General features: G+C 40.1%; 1 protein-coding gene across 1 annotated transcript in view; it reads right to left on the minus strand.

Annotated features, from left to right (window-relative positions):
• Nucleotides 1-25,387, minus strand: part of LOC101519617 (contactin-associated protein-like 5) — a 384,664-nt gene that overhangs the window by 149,203 nt on the left and 210,074 nt on the right. Inside the window, exon 13 of the mRNA XM_058664176.1 lies at nucleotides 776-895. Within this exon, the coding sequence (XP_058520159.1) occupies nucleotides 776-895 (120 nt within the window). The remainder of the gene's footprint in view (nucleotides 1-775; nucleotides 896-25,387) is intronic.

A 25,387-nucleotide genomic window follows, 5' to 3' on the forward strand; every position in this document is an offset into this window, starting at 1 on the left:
GAGCTTTGTTTTTAATTCTATGCATGTCTCAGAGGAATCAGATATAAAAACATACATATCTTGCAACTGCATATGACCAAAAATGCCGCACTGCAAAGAAACGTGCAGTTGTGCCCATCAAGACGACTACTGCAGGACACAGGTGAGAGGCTCTGCATGCTACATGCTCACCTCAGTGAGCCACCTTCACCCACCCTCATTCAGTTCCAGCTCTTTTACATACGTGGTGGAATGAAGGAACACCCTTAGAGAAGCCTTCACAAGGGCGGCAGATGGTTCCATGTAAATAATCCAACAGGATTTACCTGTGAATTAACAGGCTCTTCTGTGGTTTTGCTCTTGCGTTCCTTTGACAGCTTAAAATTGTAACCTTATTTAATGCATTTATTTAATTTCATAATGCATTTCAGTGATACAGAGGAAGGGGTACATTTGGAGCATTCGTCTATACTTTTTTTCGTTATTTGATGTTTGGTTTCTTTGATTTTTTTTTTTTTTTTTTTTTTGGTGGAGTTTAAAAGAGAGTGATCCATGGCAAGCCTCACAGAAAATTTTTGACAACTGAATTTTGACAGTGAATAATGGTTCACGGAAACACTGTTAGGAACAAGGACATGCTGCTTCTCCTTGTTCATGAGCAATCCTAGCTGCTAGTTCCTAAGGAAACTTGTCTTCGGATGCTACAGCCACACAGGTGTCCTCTTCCACAAGAGGCCCTTTTGCTTCATGCCATCAACAGGTGAGGGTAAGTGTGAGAGAGAATTCGCACCCTTACCAGTGATATTGCAGTACACTCGGAGAGGTGCCAGGGGCCCGCTGCCATCTGAGTCAATGTAGAAGAAGCCGGCTGTGTTCCCTTGATGCCTGTACACCTCGCAGGACTGCTCATAGATGGCTGAAAGGACACAAAAGTGGGGAGATGAGACTGACTTGGCTCTGCGTGCACCTTGCAGCAGTTACTAACTTTTATTTCTCCTTATTAACCACATGTATTTCTTTCCCTTCTGTAGGACTGACTTTCTCCCCAAGCCTTCACAAACCATTATCCCAAGGTATAACTGAGACACATTTACCATTGCTTTTCATTCATTCTTCTACACTCAGCTCACAGGTGATATCACACTCAAGTCTCCTGTTATTCCTTCTATGGCTCTTCTCTTGGCATAGTTATATGTATTTTTTCGTATATTACATGGGATAATGATCTAGAGTTATCAAAGAAAAATTCTGTCTCTCTAGTGGAGTAAAGAATCTGTAAGTATAAAGGCTGCCTATTATGTAACAATGTGGTTCAACATCCATAGTGTGACACTCATATAGAAGTTCTGCAGATACTTGGTAAGTGAACTTTTAAAAATGTCAACCTGCCTTTCATATAATACATAATTAAAAGCTCACAATTATATACTCTCACCAACATGGCAAAAAAACATTCTACACAGGGCCCGGCGGCATGGCCTAGTGGCTAAAGTCCTCGCCTTGAACGCGCCGGGATCCCATATGGGCGCCGGTTCTAATCCCGGCAGCTCCACTTCCCATCCAGCTCCCTGCTTGTGGCCTGGGAAAGCAGTCGAGGACGGCCCAATGCATTGGGACATTGCACCCGCGTGGGAGACCTGGAAGAGGTTCCAGGTTCCCAGCATCAGATCGGCAGGCATCGGCCCGTTGTGGCTCACTTGGGGAGTGAATCATCGGATGGAAGATCTTCCTCTCTGTCTCTCCTCCTCTCTGTATATCCGGCTGTAATAAAATGAATAAATCTTTAAAAAAAAAACATTCTACACAACCGGAACATAATATAGTAGCTAACATATAACAGGTGCATAATCCATTGCAGCCAGTTTTGACTTAGCAAGCATGCCAAGTCCCTAATACATGTCAATAGTGTGGTTGCATGAGGAAGGCAGAAGCACAGGTGAGGCAATCAATTTGACCCCCAGAAACATATGACCTGACTGAGAGCCACTGATGTCTTTGTGTGTCTGAGATCCTGCGCGCTAAGCTGTCTGTAATTATAATAAGATACAAATTTGGATAAACCAGTATGAATGAATTCAGAGGGATAGAAAGGAGGCATCTGCTTCCTAACACCTGAGAACAAGGAATGTCATCTGAGGACTCAGAGAGAATGCTGTAACTTAGAACAACAGGTACACATTCAATCAAATCATCCTTGCAGGACTAAAACACCTGAGTAGCTCCCAACAGCTCTCAACATACACTGCAGTCTTCTCACCTTAGCCAACTCCTGCCCCTGGGACTAATGCTCCATCCCTAGGATATGAAGGTGCACTGGTCATGATCAAGGACACCTCAAATTATTCATTGCTGTGCAGTTCTATAGCCTGAGAGCATTGGACTTCATAGAGTGATGCAAGGTTGCTTGTATTATGGGATTCTCTCTTGAATCCACACACACTTTCAAAATCTGAGGATATCTGGGAGTAACTCAGCCTGCTGAGTGAATTATCAAGCATATTTAATTTTGTACAAACCTGATGACATACTTGATTGTATGTTACATGTGTAAAGCCAGCTTCCTGCGGGAGACCCCTCACCACCTGCTCTGTGCTGCTCAGATGCTAACTATGCAGAAGGGCTTGCTCTAATAAACCTCACCCTGACAGTATGTATGTGCTGGACTACTATGGAAAAACATCAATCCTACAATCAAGCTAGGTTGTTTAGTGTTCAGGGAAGACTGCCTGCAGGAGTTTGGACTAACCACTTTTCCCGTCGTCAGCACTGTCTAAGATGATGAACATTTAGCAGCTTCCTTGTTCTCATATCTTAATTCTCTTCAGTAGATTGGACTTACAGACTTGCCTCCAAGGAAAAGAATATGAAAGAGATTATTTCATTCCTAAAACTGAATCAAAAAAGCACAGTAGCTTCCTTGTTGAATACCATTGGGTCGCATGCTGTGGTCAAAGCCAACTGCCACCTTATGAGAGCGCTCTGGGTGCTTCTTCATCATGACACACACAGACTTGAACCAGATGCCCATAGACAAACCTTGTAATAACTACAGTCCCTGCAGACATCCTGAGTAAGCATGATTCACTGGGGCTGCTGCTGTGGCACAGTACGCTAAACCTCAGTCTACAGAACCAGCATCCCATACAGGCACTGGATTGAGTACTGACTGATCCAATTCTGATCCAGTTTCCTGTTTATGGCCTCAGAATGCAACAGAGGATGGCTCAAGTTCTTGGGCCCCTAAGCACACATGGAAAACCTGGAAGGACTCCTGGATCCTGGCATCTGGCCTTAAATAAGCTCAGTTCTGATGATTGCAGCTTATCGGGGGTGAACCAGTGGATCGTAGACATCTTGCTCTGTCTCGCTTTCTCTTTGTAACTCTGACTTGCACAGGAATAGGAAAGGAATCATTAAAAACAATTCTCTAAGCTGCTCCCATGTAAAGAAATCACACGATTGTTCTCAGTTAAAAATTTTGCAGTGATACATTAATAGTAGGTAACTATAAACTCTCAGACCACTGGTTTTCTTCTATCTTCTAGGTCTAGACAGGGTCTACCTCACTGGATTGTGCTAAGGGTTCAAAATAATCTATGTGAGATATATAGTAATGTGAATCATTAATGAAAATTATTATTGTTATTACAGCTTTTTATGCCATGTGGCTTTTTATTTCTATGAGAGTTCCATTGCTTGACATTTTTTCTAATTTTTCTGATGAATTTCAAGGTTTGTTATCAAAAATCTATAGTGCACATCTATCTTTAGCATGAAAATATTCACATAATTCTTAGTCCATTCTTTAATATTGACTATTAAGCTATTAAATAGCTTGTCTATATGACTTGATTTTTTCATTTAATTTTTATGTTTTTAATTTCAAAATCATGCACTTAAATACTTTTAAATGAATTTGAAAACTCATACACATTGAAAGTAAAATCTAAATAGGAATCTTTTCATGTGATAATGAAATTCAATGTTTTCTTCTTAAATTTATGTTACGAAAACTTTCAAATGCATCCCACAAACACAGATAGTAAGAAAACAGACTTGTGAAGACAATGTCAACAATTATGGGTATTCAGCTAGTCATGGCTCATTCATACTCTGTGTTCCGTAAAGCCATTATTTCACACACACACTCCAAATTAGACTTTAAGTACTAACTACTCCATTCTCCTGGGGTTCAGCATGTCAGGCTGCTTCCCACCGGACTGTTCCTGGCCAGGCTGACATGGCTTACTAGTGCTGTCCATGGATCTACTGTTAGCTTCTGGGACAACAGGGCTGGCAGGTGCAAGCTGAGTGCTTCAGCCCGTCCCCTCACGGTCCTGAACACAGTCTGGGCAGCCAGGTTACACAGTGAAGGATCCCAGAGCAGCCTGAGGGCAAGCACATGTGAAGTCTTGTGTGAAGCTCCATTAACCAAAGCCAATCACCAAGGCAACCAAAAACAACTAAGTGATGCCCAGAATCTAAAAGGAAGTGGAGTTCTAGAATGGGAATGAACTGTGCACTGACGACTTCATGGAGCAGGTCTTGGTGTAATGTGATGTGAGCGTAAAAGAAATTTTGCTTAGCTACTGAGATCACTCATTATATTTAACTATGATTCACAATATATGTGTTCTTCAGCTTTTGCTCACTGGCTGCACATCACTGAGGAAAAAGCCTGATAATAAGCATTTGTATGTATGGATACTGTAAATGAGCCAATAAAGTGAGAATATTATGCCCCCCCCCAAAAAAAACCCTGCTAAGTGGTGAATATAATTCTGCCATTCTTACCTGGGAATATTCAATAAAAATGAAATAGTTCTCATTACTTATTTGATTTTCCTGACCTTTAAGGTTGTGTAGAGAGCAACACAAATTTGATGATTTCCCTTTAACTTATCAAATAATTATACTACAATGTCTATGTTTTTAGTATTATTATGAATTCAGTTTTTAAAGAGCTTTCATGTTAAAATACTTCGACAAGTAAACTGTGGTAGAATATGTTTTACCCTTAAAAAACAAGAATGGCAGAAATCTTTTAAAGCATCAAATAAATTTATTTTAAAATAATATCACTCTTAAAAATGATATTGCTTTTTAATCAGGAAACTATCACACAGAGGGAAAAATGAAAATAATTATGTTGATGTGAATACAAATCCATTTTTAATAATAAAAAGACATGAATTCAAAATATGTAGAAATATATAACCCTGATTTGAATTAGTAAAGTCAACACAAATGCTTTGTTATGTATTTCCTTTTTCTAATGTGGTTTTCATACTTGGGTCATGGAAAATATCAAAATAAAAAATAGCCCAGATAATGTTCTTAGTACAATTTTCTACTTAAAAAGAATGAGGATTTATTGAAACCTTGTTCAGAGCAAGAAAAGTTCAGAGTGAAGTGGGAACATCATGTTTTATCTGAAAAATAAAAAGGCTGTCAACAATTTATATCAACTAAAAATGACAAATAAGTTTATCTGATGGACTAATTTGGGAAGAAAAATATCAGGCCTCAATTATCAAATATAAAATCCACCAATTTCTATCAATCTTTGCTATAATGCAAACACTTCGTATGATTATAAACGTATGATGCTTTGTGCAAAGGTAGGAGGAGAGATACCACTATGGTTATTGTGGTTGAGCTAGATTTTAGAAGCAGACTAGATGCTATGTGACATCACAAAGGTCACCACATTTAAGCCCAGTGTAGAAGCAGACCAGAGGCTCATTGTAGCTACAGGACAGGTTCCTCCCAGCTCAGACCAAGCTGAAGCATGGTGACAGGCCTGTGTGATATTAGCTTCTATGAAACTGAATGCCACCGATGCTTCCTTCAGGAACCCCTCCCCTAGCTTTAGTGTCAGTTACATGGTCTCTCTGGTAGACCACAAATTCCTACAGTGCATTGATTTTTCCCTAAATTGAACAAGGAAATATTTAATAAATATTATGTTATTAGTCCTAATTATTCATAAACATTGAATTAGCCAAATTGGAGGTCTGTGACTCTATCTTTGTTTCTGAGTATTTAGTAGAACTCAAGCCAAAATGACATTACAAATTGCCTGTTCCATGAATTGCTTGTCTTACACAAGTTCTCTGCTGGCACTGGAAGGCATCCGTGGGGAGACCATCATGTTTTTGGTTGGGAAGAATATGGGAGCATTCATGAAAAGCAGAAGAAATTTAGTCAGCTGCAATGTTTATATTGAAACAGCAAGTAGTCACCCACCCTGATGTTAAATGTGACAAGCTAACATTAGGGATATGAGATGCATGTTCTTCCGTGAACAGGACAGTGATGGACACACAAAGTGTCCTTAGAATACATTTTATATGAATGTGAAGAGGTGCATAATATGGCTGCATGAGGCAGATCATTTATTTTCATATCTGAGAAAAAATAGTCTGAATGTAGTTCAGCAGCTAATTTATAGCCTGAGGTATAATTTGATTTGTCCTTGTGATGTTCGTTCCCATTGAAGATAATGATAGCATTCCAATAGCAAAACAGTTGGAGTTAGAGCTCACCTCTTCAAGCACCAAGGTCAGAGCTACAGTCCTTCTGTTCCAATATTCAGCTCCTATTGTGAAAGTATAGACGCAGACAAGAAGCTAACCAGCACATATGTTTAAGGCTTTAGCAATGATCAACTTGCACTTACTTTGCTTGTTCTGTATATTCCCAGCAACATAGTATTCGCAATATCAACGTGTATTTAGCTACCTGTCTACAAACAGAATCTAAAGATATAACTAATGTCAAATCAATTGCTTGTGATTACTCACAAGCTATTAAATGCTTCTGAGGCATTTTGCACCTAGCAGCCATTTTATAATTAAGTTTATCAAAACCTTCACACAGTCCATTTGGGGCACTTTGCCTTGAAACATTTTTAGTGAAGAAAAGGGAGAGAGCTACTGGGATTGCTGAAATCAGTCCAAAAATGCCAGGAGATTAAAATAGAAAAGACACCTTTTGATGTCCCTATTTACAGCTAGCTGGCTAAAAATACACATAGACATTTTCAACAGTCAGAGGGAGGATGGCAGAAAAGAACCCAAATTAAGATGCAAGCGACAGATGGGAGAGAGGGTTGATGTGGCTATACAGGGATAGTGTGATGAAACCATTCTGTGTTTTCATTATGGTGTTGACCACGCAAATCTATATGTGTGATTCAACTGAACGGAACTAAATACACACACCATTGAGCATATTGCTAAAATGGTACAGTCTAAATAAGCACTAAATGGCGCACCAACTTGATATTGTTGTCATTGTTGTTTTTAAATATTGCATGCTTGTTGGGCAAGCGGTGTCCGTTGGTGAAGCTATTGGAACGATAGACAGGATTTCCCTCTGCTTTTTTTTTTTCCTCAGAAACTCACTGAGAGTTACCTGAAAACCCAATGTCAGATGATGATGAGGGAAGGCAAGTGAGCTGAGCTGTCAGGATGGCTGTCAGTAGAGGACATGAGTTCAAGTCCTGTCTGGCTCTAGATTGCAGATTCACACTCAAGCAGAGGCAGGGAAGTGGTGGTGACGGCCACTGATAAAGTTCCCAGCATCCTTATGGGGTTCCCAGCAATGTGTTTCACCCTGGCTGAACTCTGGCTGCTGCAGCCATCTGAGGAGTGAACAACTGAATGGTAATTCTCTTTGTATACGTATTCAATTGAAGACAAAATGTACATCAACATTTGCTAACTACCAACGGAAAACCTTCTGTCCAATATTCCCATTGTACCAAAGCCTCTAGGATCAGTAATTTATAGAAACTTGGGATAATTGTCCTTAATTTATAGAATACATGTATTTCCCTATAATCCACACCTGAACTTCATGCAGCCTGTGGGGGTATGGTCATGTTGAAGCAAGGACTGGTATGAGCCTCAGTGACACACGACCCATACAGCAGTGTTCTTCCACTGAGATACACCAGTAGTCAGGTACACATGTGGCCATGGACCTCTCCTGACCGGCTGGCTCAGATGCTTTGCAGAGAAAGCTCGAGAAGCATTTATGCTTTAAGCCTTTATGCTTTCATTCCTTTTTTTTGTAAATTAACATTTTTGTTATATTATTATTTTGAATTTTTGAATTTTGCGGTACAATTTCATATAGACTGAGATTCCCCCCAAACTGCCACACCCCCCCGACAGAGTTTCCCCATATTGCTACAATAGTATAGTCCTTCATAAGGAGTCATAAGAGACTGATGCAAATTAAAATTTGAGAGGCACTGGACTAAGAAAAAAAGCACTTTGTAAAGTCATAATTATTAAACTACGGTAAATAAATTGATACATTTACAGCTTTTTTTCTCATTTGCTGAAAACACAGGTCCTACTATGTATTGGCATATTCCCAATCAAAATAATGACTTAAACTCTTTCCAGAATGCTGTCTCTATTTTTGTTTCTGATGACCCTTAACTTCTTTGGGAGAAAATAATCCTCTTACAACTGTGAAAGGCAAGGATGTTTTACAATTCACTGATTGAATAACCCTTTTCATGGCTAATAATCTCAATATTTTCTACTCAACGTTTTTCAAGACACAATTTTGGAAGAAGGTAGTTCTGTATTCAAGGAGTCTACTGTGACAACAGAAGGGATCATCAGAGCTAAGTCTTCTCAACTCTGAAAAGGGACTAGAGGAATCACAAGCAAATCTTACACCATTAGTTTCTCCCCACAAGTTTACCTGCCCCCAGGTTCAGACCTCTGGAGATGAAAAAAGCTTTCAACTGTCCTGTCATATCTTAAAACGTTGTGGTCTCCTTTGAGGAGGATGTAGAAGCCAATCTTCTTATCGTCTACTTTGAGTGGACTTTTACTGGAGTCTGTACTACCGTGCAAACACCTCACATGCTGATAAATTTGCTTTTTTTATTCTTACTATTTCACAAGTGATTGAGAGGGAGTGGAAGAAGAAAAAGCATAAGGAGAGGAAGAGAGGAAATGGAGGGCAGGGAGGGGAAGAATGAGAGAGAGTCCTTAGATGCTGGCTTACTCTCCAAAGGCTCACAGCAGGCAAGATGCGGCTGGGAGTTGGAAAGTCAACCTTGGGCCTGCAGGAGGGCGGCAGGGTTCTGAGCACTAGCACCATCACTTGTTTCACTCTGTGGTGCACAGGAGAAGGAAGCCGAAATAAAGTGTTGAGTATAAGATATAGGCACAGTGATGTTTAACGAGGCACTCTTAAACAGGATTTCTTGGCTAGGCTTGCCCTCTGTAAATCTTACTAAAAAGAAGCCTCAACGTGACACAGGATATTTTTATGCACACTGTTATTGGAAGAAAACTCTTCTATAACTCACATAAGACTCGATGTTTCAAAGTGTGTTCTAGGGAGAAAGAAGCACTCCACTGGGAGAAATTGCTCACACAAAATTCAATAGTATGGTAATATTCAAGCCTTAAATGTTTCAACACTTGTAACCCAAGATTTTATTTCAAATTATCCAGACATTTAGTGTATTTTGGAATCACAGCACCACAGGGAAATTTATAAATGAAGGGAGACTGCATGTCTGGCCCATGTGGGTGGAAAGAAGCAGACAATAGCACCAAAGCTGATTGCGTTATCCATAGGGGCTATGGTTACCATGTGGCAGTAGAGCTGCCATTGGCTAGCAGAGTGCCTACTTCCTACCAGGAGCAGCTTTTGGCACACTGCATCCAGCATCACTAAATTCATGCAGCTGTATTGAACTCATGTTTACCCAAAGTAGGAACCTGAGAACAGGGCTCCCATGCTCAGCCTGGTGTCCAATCCCAGGCCTCACTAACCACTCTACATGTTCCCCACCACAGAGGAAATACATGCATCTGACTCAGGGCAATCTGAGGATCTGAGAGTTGCCTGGAAATATCAACAACCATGCAGTGTGCCCTACAGTTAACTTTAAGAATTATGATACTTAATTCTTTTTCAAATTTTGTTTTAACCAGTTATGACTCAGCACGGTGCCAATATCTTCATATATTATCCTATGTACTTATTTTTCTAAGATTTATTTGTATGAAAGATGAAGTAATAGGAGTGAAAGAGGAAAGAGAGAGAGGGAGAGAGAAATACAGAGAGGAAGAGAGAACCCTTCATCCACAGAAAGCTTTCAGCACTCAGGGCTGAGTCAGACAAGGGCAAGAATTCCTTAATTTCATGCTGTTCCTTCAAATAGAGTCTGGAGGAACTAAGCACTTGGTTCCAGAGCATCAGTAGTGAAGATAGATTGGAAACAAAACTGTCGAGACTATAACCAGCACTGACATGAGATACAGAGCTTCTGGAACATGCTCCAATGCCACATGACTCTGAGCATTCTCCATGGTCAGGGTGTCTGTCTTTGCATTGGCCTGCATGCCCTGACTCAATCATATCAACTTATCTATCTCTCATGTAAGAATATCAGTTTGCTCCCATGTCATGCACACAAAAAAACAGAGTTAAGAACAACAAAACAACCAAACCTAAAGCCTAGAGGTTTTACAACCATGTTCCATGCAGGTAGGCCAACACCTGCTCCTAGCTCAGAGATCACAAATCAGTTTCTATTTCTTTGAGCTTACTCAGTGACTGATGAGTCATGGTGTTCTTGCCATCTCATATGGGAACGATTCCTAATAAAACGCAAGGCCTGGATGTCATGAGTAGATCAGATTGATGCAACCCCACTACTTGACTCTTTCAACTTGAAACTTATCTCTCCTGATGCAATGATACAGCTCACAGAGTGCTCCTTTACTTAAGCATTGAAATGCACACCAGGTAAGTGGGGATCCGTGTGAGAATCCCCAACTTCTCTTCCTCAGGCATTGAATAGAGGTGAATCCCACAACACTCTCTCTTCTAGGGCTCATTCTAGACCCCAGGCTCCAGTTCCCCTTCCGTTTGAAAGTCTTGGTCTGGTGAGCCACACAGGAGCAGGTGCCCACTGTGCTAGCCGTGACAAAGCCTTCTCTCCAAGTCATAAACCGTGACTTGACAACCAAATGATAATGTCATGAGGAAGAGATCTTTTAAAGTGCATGCTATACAATGGAAATGGTTTTAAACTAAGAAGTTGTGAGTAGAAATTCTGCTTATGTTTCTTATAAACTACATATACCTGGAAGTGTACACCAAAGTCAAGGATTTAATAGCATTTTTCAAGCTAAGTACAGCCAATGTTTATGCTGAAGCATAGAAAAATAGATACTTGGCACTCAGGGTCCAGCAGCATCTGAGTTCATATCCAGTAACTGGTCTGGTTGTGTAGGCATCTCCCTGGATGCTGAAGATACTTCTTCCCACACCACTCATGGCACATTCTGCCCATCACATGTATTTCACAATTACCGATAATAATATTGTCATTGTTTTTAGATGAGTTGAAGAACAACCAAAAGGTCTAATTTCCTACAGAATAAGGAACAAATGGACATGTAAGCATCATACTGTTATATGGCCTGGTTTATGATAAAATCTTATAGAGGACATAGTTTATCTTTGATGATAAGACTAGGGGTCTGTGAGAGGCAGGTGGTGTTTGAGCCGATGTTGAAAAGCTATGAAGGAGTGTGACCAGCAAAGAAGCCTTCCTACAGCCTTCTTGGCAGAAGGACAACAGACCGTAATCTCAGGTAAAGGTACATAATGCATGTAGATGACTAAGAACATCTCTAGCAGAATTGGAGAGGGACTTGTTCCCAACTCCCATTGTGTGCCTGAGAAGTTACCCTTGTGTGATTCTCATTGCCTTCCCATCTACTTCCCGTCTACTGACGGCCAGGACAGATTCCTGAGGCCCTGAAGGGAAACTGGGGTTATACTGAGATTGACTGTGACTTTTTGCCATTTCCACAATTGACTCAGTGATATATCAGCATAAAGGCACTTGCAGTTGCCAAGCCTCTGATGTGTTGGGATGATTTTCTACAGTTACCCCACTTTTCATAATACTCCTGTTCTTTAAGCATTAGTTTAATGAACAGGAGAACTTTGTGGGCGGAGCCTGCTAACGTGCATCCCCATAGACTCCAGCAGATCATCTCAGAGAATAGAAGCATGTGACCCAAAGTCTCTCCAACTGGTAAGACATGGCTGTCAACGGCTACCTTTCTTGTGCAAATGCTGAAAACAAAATTCCATACAGTAGCATTTAGCGGTCATACGCTTCCACAATGGGTCTCAATTCAGCAGAGTAATAACAATACTCCTATTGAAAATTCCTTGAAGGCATTCTTGGAAATGATTATACAGCATTCCTCTGCCTATTTTTTCACCATTATTAATCAGTTCATAACCCTTTGTGTAAAAGCCAAGGTGGTAAAAACATGAATACTTTTCCACTTGCATGCTATATAGAATTTGTCTTTCTACATGAATTGGACTTGTACTTTTCTCAGCTGTGAGAAAGACACTTTGCAATGGAAAAAAATATATCTTTTAACTTGCGAAGTCAGTGTGATATTTGACACAAAAGAGTATTGCTTTAAAACTTTAAAACTCAGATTGGATCAGTGTATTGACTCAACTGCTTAACCCTCCATCTCCAAAGGCCTACATCTCCTATGAGCTCTGGTTCTTGTCTCAGCTATCCCATTTTGCATTTAGCTCCCTGTTAATGTTCTGAAAAGCAGCTGAGGATGGCCCAGTGCCTTAGGACCCTGCACCACGCCAGAAACCTGGACAAGGTTCCTGGCTCCTGATCTCACATCAACTCAGCTTCAGCTGTTGCGGCCATTTGGGCAGTGAAACAGAGGATGGAAGATCTTTCTTTCTGTCTCTCCTTCCAATAGTGATTTTTTTAAGATTTATTTATTTTTATTGGAAAGGCAGATATACAGAGAGGAGAAGAGACAGAGAGGAAGATCTTCCATCAATGGTTCACTCCCCAAGCAGCTGCAACAGCTGGAGCTGAGCCAATCCGAAGCCGAGAGCCTCTTCCAGGTCTCCCACACAGGTGCAGGGTCCCAAAGTCTTGGGCCATCCTCCCAGGCCACAAGCATGGAGCTGGATGGGAAGCGGGGCTGCCAGGATTAGAACCGGCACCCATATGGGATCCTGGCACATGCAAGGCAAGGACCTTAAATACTACACTATCGCACCGGGCCTCTAATAATGATTTTTAAGCTAGTGGAGCTGGTCACCTTACAAAACCCTAAAGTGTGTTTCAGCAAAACCCCAATATATGTACCATCAATGCACTACTAAGGTTTATGATGTGAACTGTGTATCTGCATGGCTGGGAGGATTTCAGGGAACAGTCATCCCAATATATGGAGTCTTGGTTTGCCAATTAAGCTGAAGACAGGTAGGGTTCACTAGATGATGGCAGAGTCCTTCTCTAAGCTTCCTTTATTTCCAAGAGATCACATCTTTCAGAAACAGTACAGTGACCCTAAATCCCCTTTCAGGGGTCGCTTTCACAAAGGAGTCTTGCATCCCCAGGAGGTAACTCTACTCCAAGATGGACACTGTCCTGGGCTGTCTCCTGCACTCAGGGCCCATTCATTCCTCCCAAGCTCATGAACTGCTGAGTGGCTCACATCCTTCTTCCCTGTTTTCTAATAGTCATATTTGGCTCAAAATATTTTTCAGCTTCCAAGGACTCTTTCCTTCCATGCATTTTTCCTAGGCATGTAATAAACTATGATGTCTTTTTTGTCTGTCTATTGTCTATTTCACAGACTCAATTATGAAGACCCCAGAAAATAAAGAGAGAATCCCCTCTCTCCTTTACAGAAGGCAAGAAGCCCATTAGTTGTATGTGGCTCTGATATGAGATTTCACCTAATAGGGTTGGTTGTGGGAGCTGGAAAGTGGGCTTTGTAAACATTTCTAACTTCATCAAGGACACTAGATCTAAAGCTGGAGGACCAGGGTTGAGCAGGCAAAACTGACAAGTGGTGGAAGGACATATGTCAGTGTCCAAGAAGGTGGACTCAGCTCAGCCAGAGCATACTCACCTGCTGCTCCATGCACAGTAAAGAAGCTATGCATGGCAAAGGAAAATTCATTTCAGATAGTTAAAAGAAGATTCAGACCTGCCAGAGTCTAGCTAGTAAATAGCAATGTCCCATTCCCAGTTCCTCCTATTATCATGCCTCTCAAGTTCGGTCAACTGGCAGAAGTCATATATATTTTCAAGACTGAGTTAGGGAAATTAAACTTTGAGCAGAGGCTAGCTGCGTGAGAGAGAGCCAGGACATGTGCAGTAACTGCCATGTCTGGATAAGTAATGGGCCAGCAATTGTAATTTAGGTGTGGCTTCCACGGATGTATCGGTGCTTTCCAGTGCAAACGTTCAGCTTTCTAACAAAACAGTCTGGGGACATAGGCCATACCTCATTAGCAATTTCTCCTGGCTACCCAGGTCTAGAAAAGCGCAGACTGTGAGAGAGAAGCAAGGTTGGGAATGCATGGAACCAAAAGCTAATCATTAGAAACTCTTATGAATCTTCCATCTAATTAATGGAGTTAAAAGCGATATTGATGTTCCTAATTTCATCCATGGTAATACAAGTTTATGTAATCTTACCAACAATAAAGTGTGAATTTAAAAAATTAAATATTTGGAAACTATCAATGTATTTTAATATAACTCCATTGTTAATACTAGAAGAAAATCTAAATTATGACTGCAGCTCCTTATTTCTATAGTTTATAAACAGAATCATTGTTTAAGGAGGCAATTGGAAACGAAGTGTACAAAGAACAGCATTTGGCCCTACAGCAAAGATGCCTACATTTCAAATCAAGATATCTGAGTGTGGTACCTGCCTCTTGCTGCTGCTTCCAGCCTCTTCCCAAAGCAGACACTTGAGTGAATGGATCCCTGCCACCTACAGGGATACCTGAACTGAGTTCCTGTTTCCCTTTTTTGGCTTATCCAGTTACGTCCCTTGCGGACAAAGGGAAGAACTCACCGGCTCACTCTTTTGCTCTCCACTGGCGCTCTCTCTCTCTCTCTCTCTCTCTCTCCCTCCCTGCCTACATTCCTTTCACTCTCCATCTCTCTCTCTCTCTCTCTCTCCTCAGATAATCCAATCAAAGTCAAGTATTTTTAAAGGATTAATTATCCAAGATATGTAGAAAATAATAATATAAAACTGTGTCAGAAGATTAACAAAATCATTAGACACAAGAGAACCTGAAAAAAGTCACAGAAAAGTGACATTAAGGCAAGTTCATTCTGCAAAGAAAATAGCAATCCATAATATGTATGTTACACAGAAATTATGCGTGAATAGTTTAGATGTAACCTGCACCATTTCAATGAGCTTTTTGATGTATCCATGTATACTTTTAATTAGTTTAAGTATATTTATGTAATTAGAGAGAGAGAGAGAGGTTTTATCCTCAAATTCCTGTAACAGTCAGATGTAGACCAGGAGTGAAGAGCTCCACCGAGGTCAGCTACTCAGGCAATAGTGGGTAAGTACAAGGGACCATTATCCTCTGCTTCCCAGAGCATGCATTAACAGGAAGTTGAATGGGAACCAGATGTGGTCCAGGATGGTCCAAGATGTGAGTCATGCATGCATCATTTTAACATGCTATGCTCCAATGTTTGCGACCATCCTTCTATATGTTTAGAGAGATCTGCCATCCACTGGTCCACAGATGGGTGCAACAGCCATGGCTGTGCCAAGACCAAATCAGGGTCCAAGAGCTTCTTCTGGATCTAGTACTTTGGTCAACCTCTGGTGCATTCTCATGTTTATCAGTGCTGCAAGACTCTGGAAATGTCTACATATGGTGCCATAGCACTGGCTCCAAATCTGACATATATTTAATTAATTTTAAAAACAGTACTTCAAAGTGATGCTTTTTCTCACTCTAAAAATAATTTAGAAAAATATTGAATTAGGGACCTTAACATTAAATACATTTTCAGCCACCTGACCTTTCTTGCAGTTGCTCAGGCTACACTGCTCAAGCTCAGCATTAGGGAACATCTGTTTCTCAAGGTTATCACACACAGGCTGGAGGGCCAGCTGGGTGGTTTAGTGCATTAAGCTGTTACATGGATATTGCTTGGAGTTCTAGCTGCTCCACTTTCACCCAGCTCCCTACCAATAATGCTGGGAAAGCAGTTGCAAATGACCCCTAGACCTATTTGGCAGGTCCAGATAGAGTATACAAGTTCCTGACAGCTGGCTTCAGCCCAGCTCAGCCCCAGCCATGGTGGCCATTTTGGAAGTGAACCAGTAGACAGAAGTTTGCTCGCTCTCTCTCTCTCTCTCTCTCTCTCTCTGCCTATTAAATAAGTAAGCAAGTAAATAAATAAATAAATAAATAAATAAATAAATAAATAAGGCTTTAAAAAGGACTGGCAGCACACAGCTCTCAGGACTTTGGGCCCAGGGTTTGTTTAAGGTCCAGGAATCCTCATCTTGAATTTGGCCTTCCACACTGTTGGTGCATGTTTTAGTTTTCTCTTTGTAAGAAATTTCAAGTTAAAAGTCCATTAGGAAATGATTGTACATGGATGGCTGGTCAGAAAACTCAGCCTGCCTATCGATGTTAAATGTTGGTTCCCAGAGCAAATAAACCCAGGTAAGTAGTATTAACTCCCATTGATATACTGTCCTAAGACACAGCTTCCTTTTCCCTCAGAACAAGCATGCCATGTAGCACACAAGAGAAAAAACCCCCAATGTCTTCTGACTCCTGTAAAAAAGAATCTCTTGATAAAAGATCAAATGATACAGTGACACAATATCACCAGATTTACACAGCATCTTCAATTAATAGGTTTTTCCAGATTATTTGTATCTCAATCCAGTTAAGAAAAAATTTTGCTGTCTAAATCTGTGCTTCCTTGTGTATAATGGAGCCCCAGTCTAGTAATGTTCCCTTTTTTCCACTCATGAATGGATTTCTGGGAATACGATTTATACTGCAAACAGGACTGCCACCTTTGGGTGAGGCAGCCACAGGCACAATGGAAATTATCTTTCTGTTTGTCAAGGTCTACTATGCGCATATATAACAGAATCTTTCCTTGCTAACAGGGACTGGACTTCAATAGGCAACACCTCATATTAACAAACTTGCGCTGTACGGCCCTGGCTTGACCCCGTGCACCTACCTGGTTCCAGGTTTGAATGAGTGTCTCTTGCCTAATAAATACCTGTGTCCTTTCCATTCTTGTTCACATTCAAGGGTTTTGAAACTAAAGTGTAAGGCAAATTCAACTGAAAGTTGAAGCTATCCTTTTGTTGCTGAAATCCTCAAACATGCTTTTTTAATCTCATTGCCTAACGACCTTTGACCATATTCAACAAAGCCCTTAATGAGATTGTCTTATGTTTTCATGCTAGAAAATTGAAAATAAAAGAGCTTTGACTTCTTGGTAAAGGAATTACATGAGACAATCCATGTACTCACTTTTAGTTTTCATTTTCTAATTAGAGTATTGGACTGGCTGATGCAGGAAGGTTGAGGCAGCAAAAGCATTGTACCAACTTGTACTCCTTACCTTCCCCTATATTTATTCTCACCTCACTACAATTTAATGTAGAATCAAGGAACCAGAGATGATCCTTGCTAATAGAGAAATTAAAAGGTGGCTTGTTGTTCAGAGGAAAATTGTGAAGACCTAAAATGTGTCAGATGATACTTCCCTAAACCAAGCCTGGCTGTCTAGTGCTTCTCATGGCAGAATCTCCAGCCCAGGGTATCCAGCACAACCCAATTGATCCTCTCAATGCTCCACATGCCAGCTCTCCATTACCCTTCCTGCCCCTATGCCATGGTCCTGCAGTGCTCGTCTTTGGAAGACCAGGCACTCCTTCTGCTTCCGAGGACTCGTGCTCTCCTTGTCCTCTACATCTGATGTGATGAAAGACATCCTGTAAGGATGTACTTTTCTTTTCCCTTGGATAAAGAGGCCTGGCTGTAGGATGTGCCATACTCTTATGAACCTGTCAATCACATATACAAAGGGGTTTCAGAAAGTTCACAGAAGTTGCAAACATTTGGCTCAGGAGTGAAGATTTTGCTTGGCAAGCCCACATTCCATATCAGAGAGCTTTATCTGAGTTTGTGATCTGCTTCAAATTCAGTTTGCTGCTAAAGCATGTCCTGGTAGGCACTGGTAACGACTTAAGCACTTAGGTTCTTGTTGTCCATGTTTGAAAGCCAGGATTAAATTCCTGTATTTTGGTTATGGTGTAGCCTAGCCTGAGCTGTTGTGAGCATTTGAACTTGGCAATGAACCATCTCTCTGATTCTGTCATTTTTTATGCCAAATGAAAATGAAAGAAATAAAAATGCCAACACAAAGTTAGTGGATGTGGAGATATTTAGCCTAGTAATTAGGATGACTTATCTGCCTTTGGTGCATTTGCTAGGTTCAACATCCAGCCTTGAGTACTGACTCTCATTTCTTGGCAATATAGATTTTGGGAACAACCAGTGATCATCCAAATAACTGGTCCCTACAAATCATGTGGAAAACCTCCTGGCTTTAGCTCCAGCATTATCCTCGCTATTGTGGGTATTTGCACAGTAAATCAGCAGGTGGCAGCTATCATCTTTTTCTATTCTTTTTCATCTTTTCTTAAGTTCCACGGAAAACCCTGGTTTTCTAATTCCATTTTTAGATGTGTATTCATATTTCACTTATTAAACATGTAACCAATGGATGACATTGTGATAGAGTGAGTTAAAGCCAGTGCCTGCATTATCAGCATTCCACATGGGCTCAATTTCTAGGTCCTGCTGCTCCACTTCTGATCCTGCTCCCTGCTAGTGCACACAGGAAAGCAACAGAATTTGGTTGAAATGCTTGTGACTCTACCACTCATGTGGGGAAAGTCAGGTGGAAATGCTGGCATTGCTTCTGGCGTTGAACTGTTCAGTTGTCAGTTGGTTCCATTTTGAGTGAACCAATAGACTGAAGATTCTCTCTCTCTTTCTCTCTCTCTCTAGGTCTCTTTCTCTTTTGCTCTCTAATAAATAAATCTTCAGAAGTGCACAACAATGTGCTGTATTATAGAAATCATTCTATATTCTTAGAATTCTCTCAAGTTCTTTTTTTAAAATATTTATTTTATTTTTATTGCAAACTCAGATATACACAGAGGAGGAGAGACAGAGAGGAAGATCTTCTACCCAATGATTCACTCTCCAAGTGAGCGCAACAGCCGGAATTGTGCCAATCCAAAGCCGGGAGCCAGGAATTTCTTCCAGGTCTTCCGCACAGGTGCAGGGTCTCAAGGCTTGGGCCATCCTCAACTGCTTCCCCAAGCCACAAGCAGAGAGCTGGATGGGAAATGGGGCTGTCAGGACCAGAACCGGTGCCCATACGGGATCCCAGTGCATTCACGGCAAGGACTTTAGCCGCTAGGCCACTGCGCCAGGCCTAAAATTCTCTCAAATTCATAAAGGCAAATAGTAAATGTTCCTACACACACACACTCACAAATGTAGTTCAAAAGTTCATGGAAACAGTACTAAATCCATGTATTTAGGGGCCCTCAAACAATAGTAGAAATTTTTGTTACAAAAATAATATATGTGATTTTTAAAAATTGCAACAAAATAAACTCTTTTAACTCTGTTTTCTAACTAATATTTTGAAATGGTGTTTTATGTCCACACAGATATTTATGGGACAGCAATGCATATACGAGTGGATAGTGAAGCAGAAAATGGATAATCATAAAATTGCATTCCATTAATCACCAATAAAACAATGTAACTCCTAGCACATAGGAGGCTATGAGGAAGACAGACAAACATTTACAAGGCTCTTCCATCATTGTTTCTTTTTAAGATTTGTGTATTTTTATTTGAAAGGCAAATTTACAGAGAGAAAGATTTTCCATTCACTGATTCACTCCCCATGTGGCTGCAACAGCCAGAGCTAAGTGGATCCAAAGCCAAGAACTCAGGACCTCTTTCAGGTATCCCACCTGGATGCAGGGTCCCAAAGCTTTGGGATGTCCTCAACTGTTTTCAGAAGGCACAAGCAGGGAGCTGGATGGGAAGAAGGGCTGCTGGGACATGAACCAACATCCAAATGGGATCCCAATGCATGCAAGGCGAAGACTTTTGCCACTATGCTACCACACTGGGCCCCTCTCCTATCATTCTTAAATACCACCAGACTTTTAACTGATGCTAGTTTTGTTTTTGTTCAAACAATAATTAGACTGGCAAAAAGCAATGATCAGACTGGCAAAATCCCAACATTCACCAATATCCTTTGTTAGTGAGTCTGTAGGGAAAACCAGGACACTCACATTGCTAGTGAAAGTGAAAATGAGCTCAGTGTCTTTGGAAGCCAGATTGTCAATATGCAGAAAAATCACATCTCATCTTTGGCTCAGCCAACCTTCCTCTAGAGATTTAACCTACAGATACTCATTTGCAATTGTATAAATTGGCCTATGCTCAAATTTATCCAAGGTGCTTTTATTTATATGAGATTTTTTAAAAATAAAAATGCCCATAAATGCATGATCCACAAAATATGATATAACTCAAATTCATTGAAAGTAATGTCTACTTCATTGAAGGTAGTGTCTACCCAGATTCTCACCCTTAACTTGACTTATTTGGCTATTTGAGCCATGACTGGCGTTGTGGTCTAGGCAAAGTGAGCGAAGATACAGCATCCTCTCCCACATCTCATCTACTCCCCTTGCTCAGTGCTTATACTATGGTTAATCCTTAACCCAAGTTGTCTCATGACCATGTACTGTTTATCATTATTATATTAGAACATAATGCAGTAACCCTCCTCTTCTGGCTATTATTTAGCCCTTTGAAATAAGAATCATATCCTAAATAGCCGTAGTGTAACTCAGTGTGTTTGGTTCATTCTGTGAGCCAGATTCAGAGTAAAAGCTTAGTTACATGTAGTTAATATATGTGTGTTTCACACGGATGTGTGGCCTGGAAGCAGGACAGATTTGCCTGAACTGGCACTGAATGAGTATAAATATTTCAATGAAATTCTAAATTCTAACAGCATAGCAACACAGGGATGGAGTAATCCCTCTTTATTCATTTGGGATTTAATATTAATGTCATGCTGATAAAAACACTATACACTAATTAATGGAAATAAAGCAATTTATTACTGTGTTATTTCATGATTATTTTTAAATTCAGTGACTTCAGTACAATGAAGCCCAGAATGCCCTACTTCATGTAGAAGTGGTAATGGCACAGACAAAACTGCAGGGTGATTCACCCTCTTTGGGGGAATTCCACAAAACCTTGGAAGAAGGCTAAATGGTAGGTTCACTATCCAACAATCACTGAGGACCCAAATCAAACCAGCAACAGAAAGTGAAAATGGTAAACTCAAAGCACAGAGACAATAGGAAGCCTCCATCAATGTGTTTTTGAGTCATCCACTAGAGGGAGTTTTCAAGAATACACAAATGTCTCTTTCAAGCATGGGAATCTGAATGTGTCTCTAGTGCAAAATGTATCACTAGTGCAAAAGTTATCCCAAAAGACCAGAAACTGTTGAACTGTGCAGAGCTCATGAACAAATAAGGAAACACTCTGAGTAGCTCCCGTGTAGACATTACTCATTATGCTTGAGGCATGAACAGTGAATTGAAAAACACTGTAACCTGCACCTTTTGCAGACACAACTGAGAATAGCTGACATAAGAGGACTGTAAATACTGATGGACATGACTTCCTGAGCTGCAAGATCAAGCTCTGTGTTAATTATTAAGACAACATAAAGCCACTGAAGGGTTTGAAGCTCAGGCAGTGGTGGGGTAAAAGAAACTCTCAGAAAAGAAACAAAGAAAATAAAATTTCAAAAGAGTTCTGGAACATCACTTGAAATAATTCAGCTTGCCCTGCATTTGACTCAGGTTTTTGTCTTACTTGGGCCTTGAAATTGCATGTCCTTGCACTCATTATGCTACAAGGGTGCAAATGTCATGTTTTTCCTTTTTACATCACACTAAAGAGCACTTGAGTTTTCCCTCATGAAGATTGCACTGTGAGCAAAGTGGCATAAATACCAAAGAAAGAACCCGAAAGGAATGGTTATGATCATGCTTCTCAGAGAGAATTCATGCCCATGGATTCATGAATTTATTCCAAGAACAATAAGGAATGATTCTATTATCTCTTGATTGTGGCAAAAGTGATTCTCAAAATAGTGAAACACTAGCCTTAGGTCATAACATTAATGTGTTACTGAATTTTAACGGATAAACAAATATTTTGGATAATATACTTAAATTATTTTATAAGATTCTAAATTCTCAATTTTCTAATTTAATCATAATTTTGATTTTCAAAGTCATAAATTAAAAAAAATAGATACACCGTGTTGAGTAATTGTAGCACCCTCTTCATTCTCTTTTTCCTTATTAGTTTTTAAGGCTACCCGTTTTCAGGGAAAATCCTGGAAATATTTCATATTAGGAGGCAAATATCACTTCTAATATATGTAATAACTATGTATAGAAGTTATTATTTTATATATCATGCAATCAAGGCTGAAAAACTGCTGATGATTTGTGCAATATGAGAAAGTTATAGGTAATCTTGATTGATCTGTATTCAAAATTTTACCAGAGGTGAAAAATGTTTTCCCACATTGAGTTAAACGTGTAATAATCTGTCAGATTCCTTCTTTCTCCTGGGACACACTAAAAGGCTGTGTATCACTGGTTATTCATCTTCTGTTCGCTGAAATACTTCAGAAATACGTACTCATTTTTCTTGATCAATGTTCAAAGAAAATATCAATGATTCCCCAAAGGCAACAACATCAACAATTACATTTTCTTCAGTTAATTATCTTCTCTCAGATTTGGAAGACTTTTGTTGCTTCTAGGAGTTGAAAAAAAAAGCCATAATTTGTTATTACATTCCTTTTACTTTGACAATAGAGTCTAACAGCTTGAAGTAGGCTTCACTATTGCCTCAACTGATAAAGGATAGGAAAATTTGAAGGGGAGTTACTAAAGATGAGGAAGAGGAAGAGAGAAAGAACAAACTCACATGTGAAATGTGGCTGCTGGAAACTATTACTTCACTAAGAAAATCCAAGAGAAAGAAAAACCAAACTGAGGCACAGATGTTCCTTTCATTGGCTTCCATCTTTGGTGAGATGTCTGTGTTCATTTAGGTTCCAAATCACTCAGTGTCCATAACATACTTCACAGTGCTTTTCCTTCTAGTTGGAGGTGTTTTAATGTGAACAGGCAGTTCCTGAAGTCATCTGGAACTGACTTTGAACCACATTTCCCTCAGCCCTGTGGCTTTAAGTGTTTTGACCACAGCAGAATGCTCACATTCACCGATTGTCTATTATATGTCCATATTGTTGGGCATACACAGAAGGATGAACACAAAACTGACAGTTTGGGAAGGAAAACAAGAGCCAAGGAATTCAATTTAGCAGAACAAATGTCACAAGAGAGTGTGGGAAGTTCAAAATAGTACAGTGGCTAAGAATTATTCAGATAGTCTCCTTGCCATAGCTGACAGAGGCCAGGCAGGCAAAGAAAGTGGAATGATTTCTTTCTGGAATTCTCATAATAGAAGGCAGATTTGCTTGAAAAGCTGCTAAGGTTGAATAAAGTCAGGGTTAAGAATGCGAGGGAGTCCTCAGGAAACAGTGTGATTTGTAAGATCACCCCGAGGTAACCAACACTTTGCTTCCTTTGATTCAACTACGTGTGACTTTTTTTGTTAGAAAACAATAAATGTTTATTTACACAGCAACTTATAAAATTTGAATCATTTTATTTTATTGTGTTGTTACAATTATTCTATTACTTCTTAATCTTTTTCTGTAATTAATTGATAAACTCCATCCTAAAATATATAAAAGGTACAAAAGAATAGGAATCAGTGGGGGGTTCAGCAGCGCTCAGGCAGCCTGGCCTGAGTCGTTAGGCCCACCTGTGTGGAGGGAGCCAGGTCCATCAGTCTCTCAGCCTAAGGGTGCAGCCACATCTGTACACTCAGTCATGCACTGAACTACACACTGCCTGGGATGCTGGTCCCTTTAGTTGAAGGAAATGAACTCATCTTCACAGCAGGAAGCTCCTCTGAACGTTCTGGATGTTGACACTATCTGGCATAAGGATGAATCAGGAAATGCTTCAAGAACAAGAATTCCATCACATGCCAGTTGTACTTGGAAGAAGAGAACTACAGATGCATATTCCCACCTTTGCTCCTCCTCTCTTTAATCATACTTGCCTCAGATCCCTTTTGAAATCACTATTCAGTCATTCAAGAATTGGAAACTTCTGTGATTAAAGAATAGATTTGTATATGTTCTATCGATGTTTGTATTCCAGAAACAGCTCCTTTTCCTCTAGTTAACATTGTTTTCTTAATTCTTCCTTTACTTTTGTCTCACCATTGCTTCTTGGTTGTGTTTCAGGCTGCATTAAAAGCTTAGTTCCTGCTAGACTAGCAAGAGTACTATCCTTCTGTGATGACCACTGTAGTGTATGCTATGAAGACAATTTGATACATTTTCAGTCAATATCAATGTGCTCACTGTCCCATGACAAGAGCATTGTATTGTCTTTGGCAAAGGATGAAAGTAAACAACCTCTTGCGAAGCTAAAAAAATGAACTAAAAGGTTTTGTTAGGATGTCAGATGGATTACATTACCAAAAGGGATTAGCAAAGCTGAGAAATGGTGCAGAGATCCTGAAAAGGGCCATGTGAACCAGATAGGACAAAGGTGTTGGAAAGATCTAGGGCAGCTCATTCAACAGGAGGACACAGAGGATGAGATGCAGGTGTTTGCATTATATATTGAGTCCATTCAATTTCACTGTTATTGTTGAATATGTAGTCATGGCACCACACGTGCTTTTAAAGTGTACTTGCGGAATGATTAAATAGAATACAAGAATGGAATTGCATTCCTATTCTACAAGTTACCTACTAAAATACTTAACCTGAAACTCACTCATGAGGATCAATGATAATTTCCACTTCAAATTATAAAATTTATGCCAAGCAGCTTTGCAAATTATAGTAACTAATTTTGGCAAGGAATAGAAAGCAGGGTCTCATAATACAGTACCCAAACTTGAACTACACTAAGACTTTAGTAGCACAAACTGGCAATGTACATCAAGTTCCTTAAAACACTCCATTAGCATTTTTGCCTTTTTGTGGCCGCTTCACAACTTAATGGGATTAACAACCTTGAAATTGTCTTCCACGTCTTAATTCACTTTATTTCTCCAACACAGAAGTGCTGTCATTACCCAGTCTCCTAGAGCTGTTATCTAAAACTGTGATGTTCCACTACTCTGCTACATCACCAGCAAAAGGGAGGATCTCAGGGATGTCTCGTCACCGGGTTCACACACAGAAGTCTGAGGATATCATACTTGCTTGGGGAAAACAATAAGAGTGATTCAGAGG

Source organism: Ochotona princeps, chromosome 5 (genome assembly GCF_030435755.1).
Source record: "Ochotona princeps isolate mOchPri1 chromosome 5, mOchPri1.hap1, whole genome shotgun sequence".
NCBI classification, from domain to species: Eukaryota; Metazoa; Chordata; class Mammalia; order Lagomorpha; family Ochotonidae; genus Ochotona; species Ochotona princeps.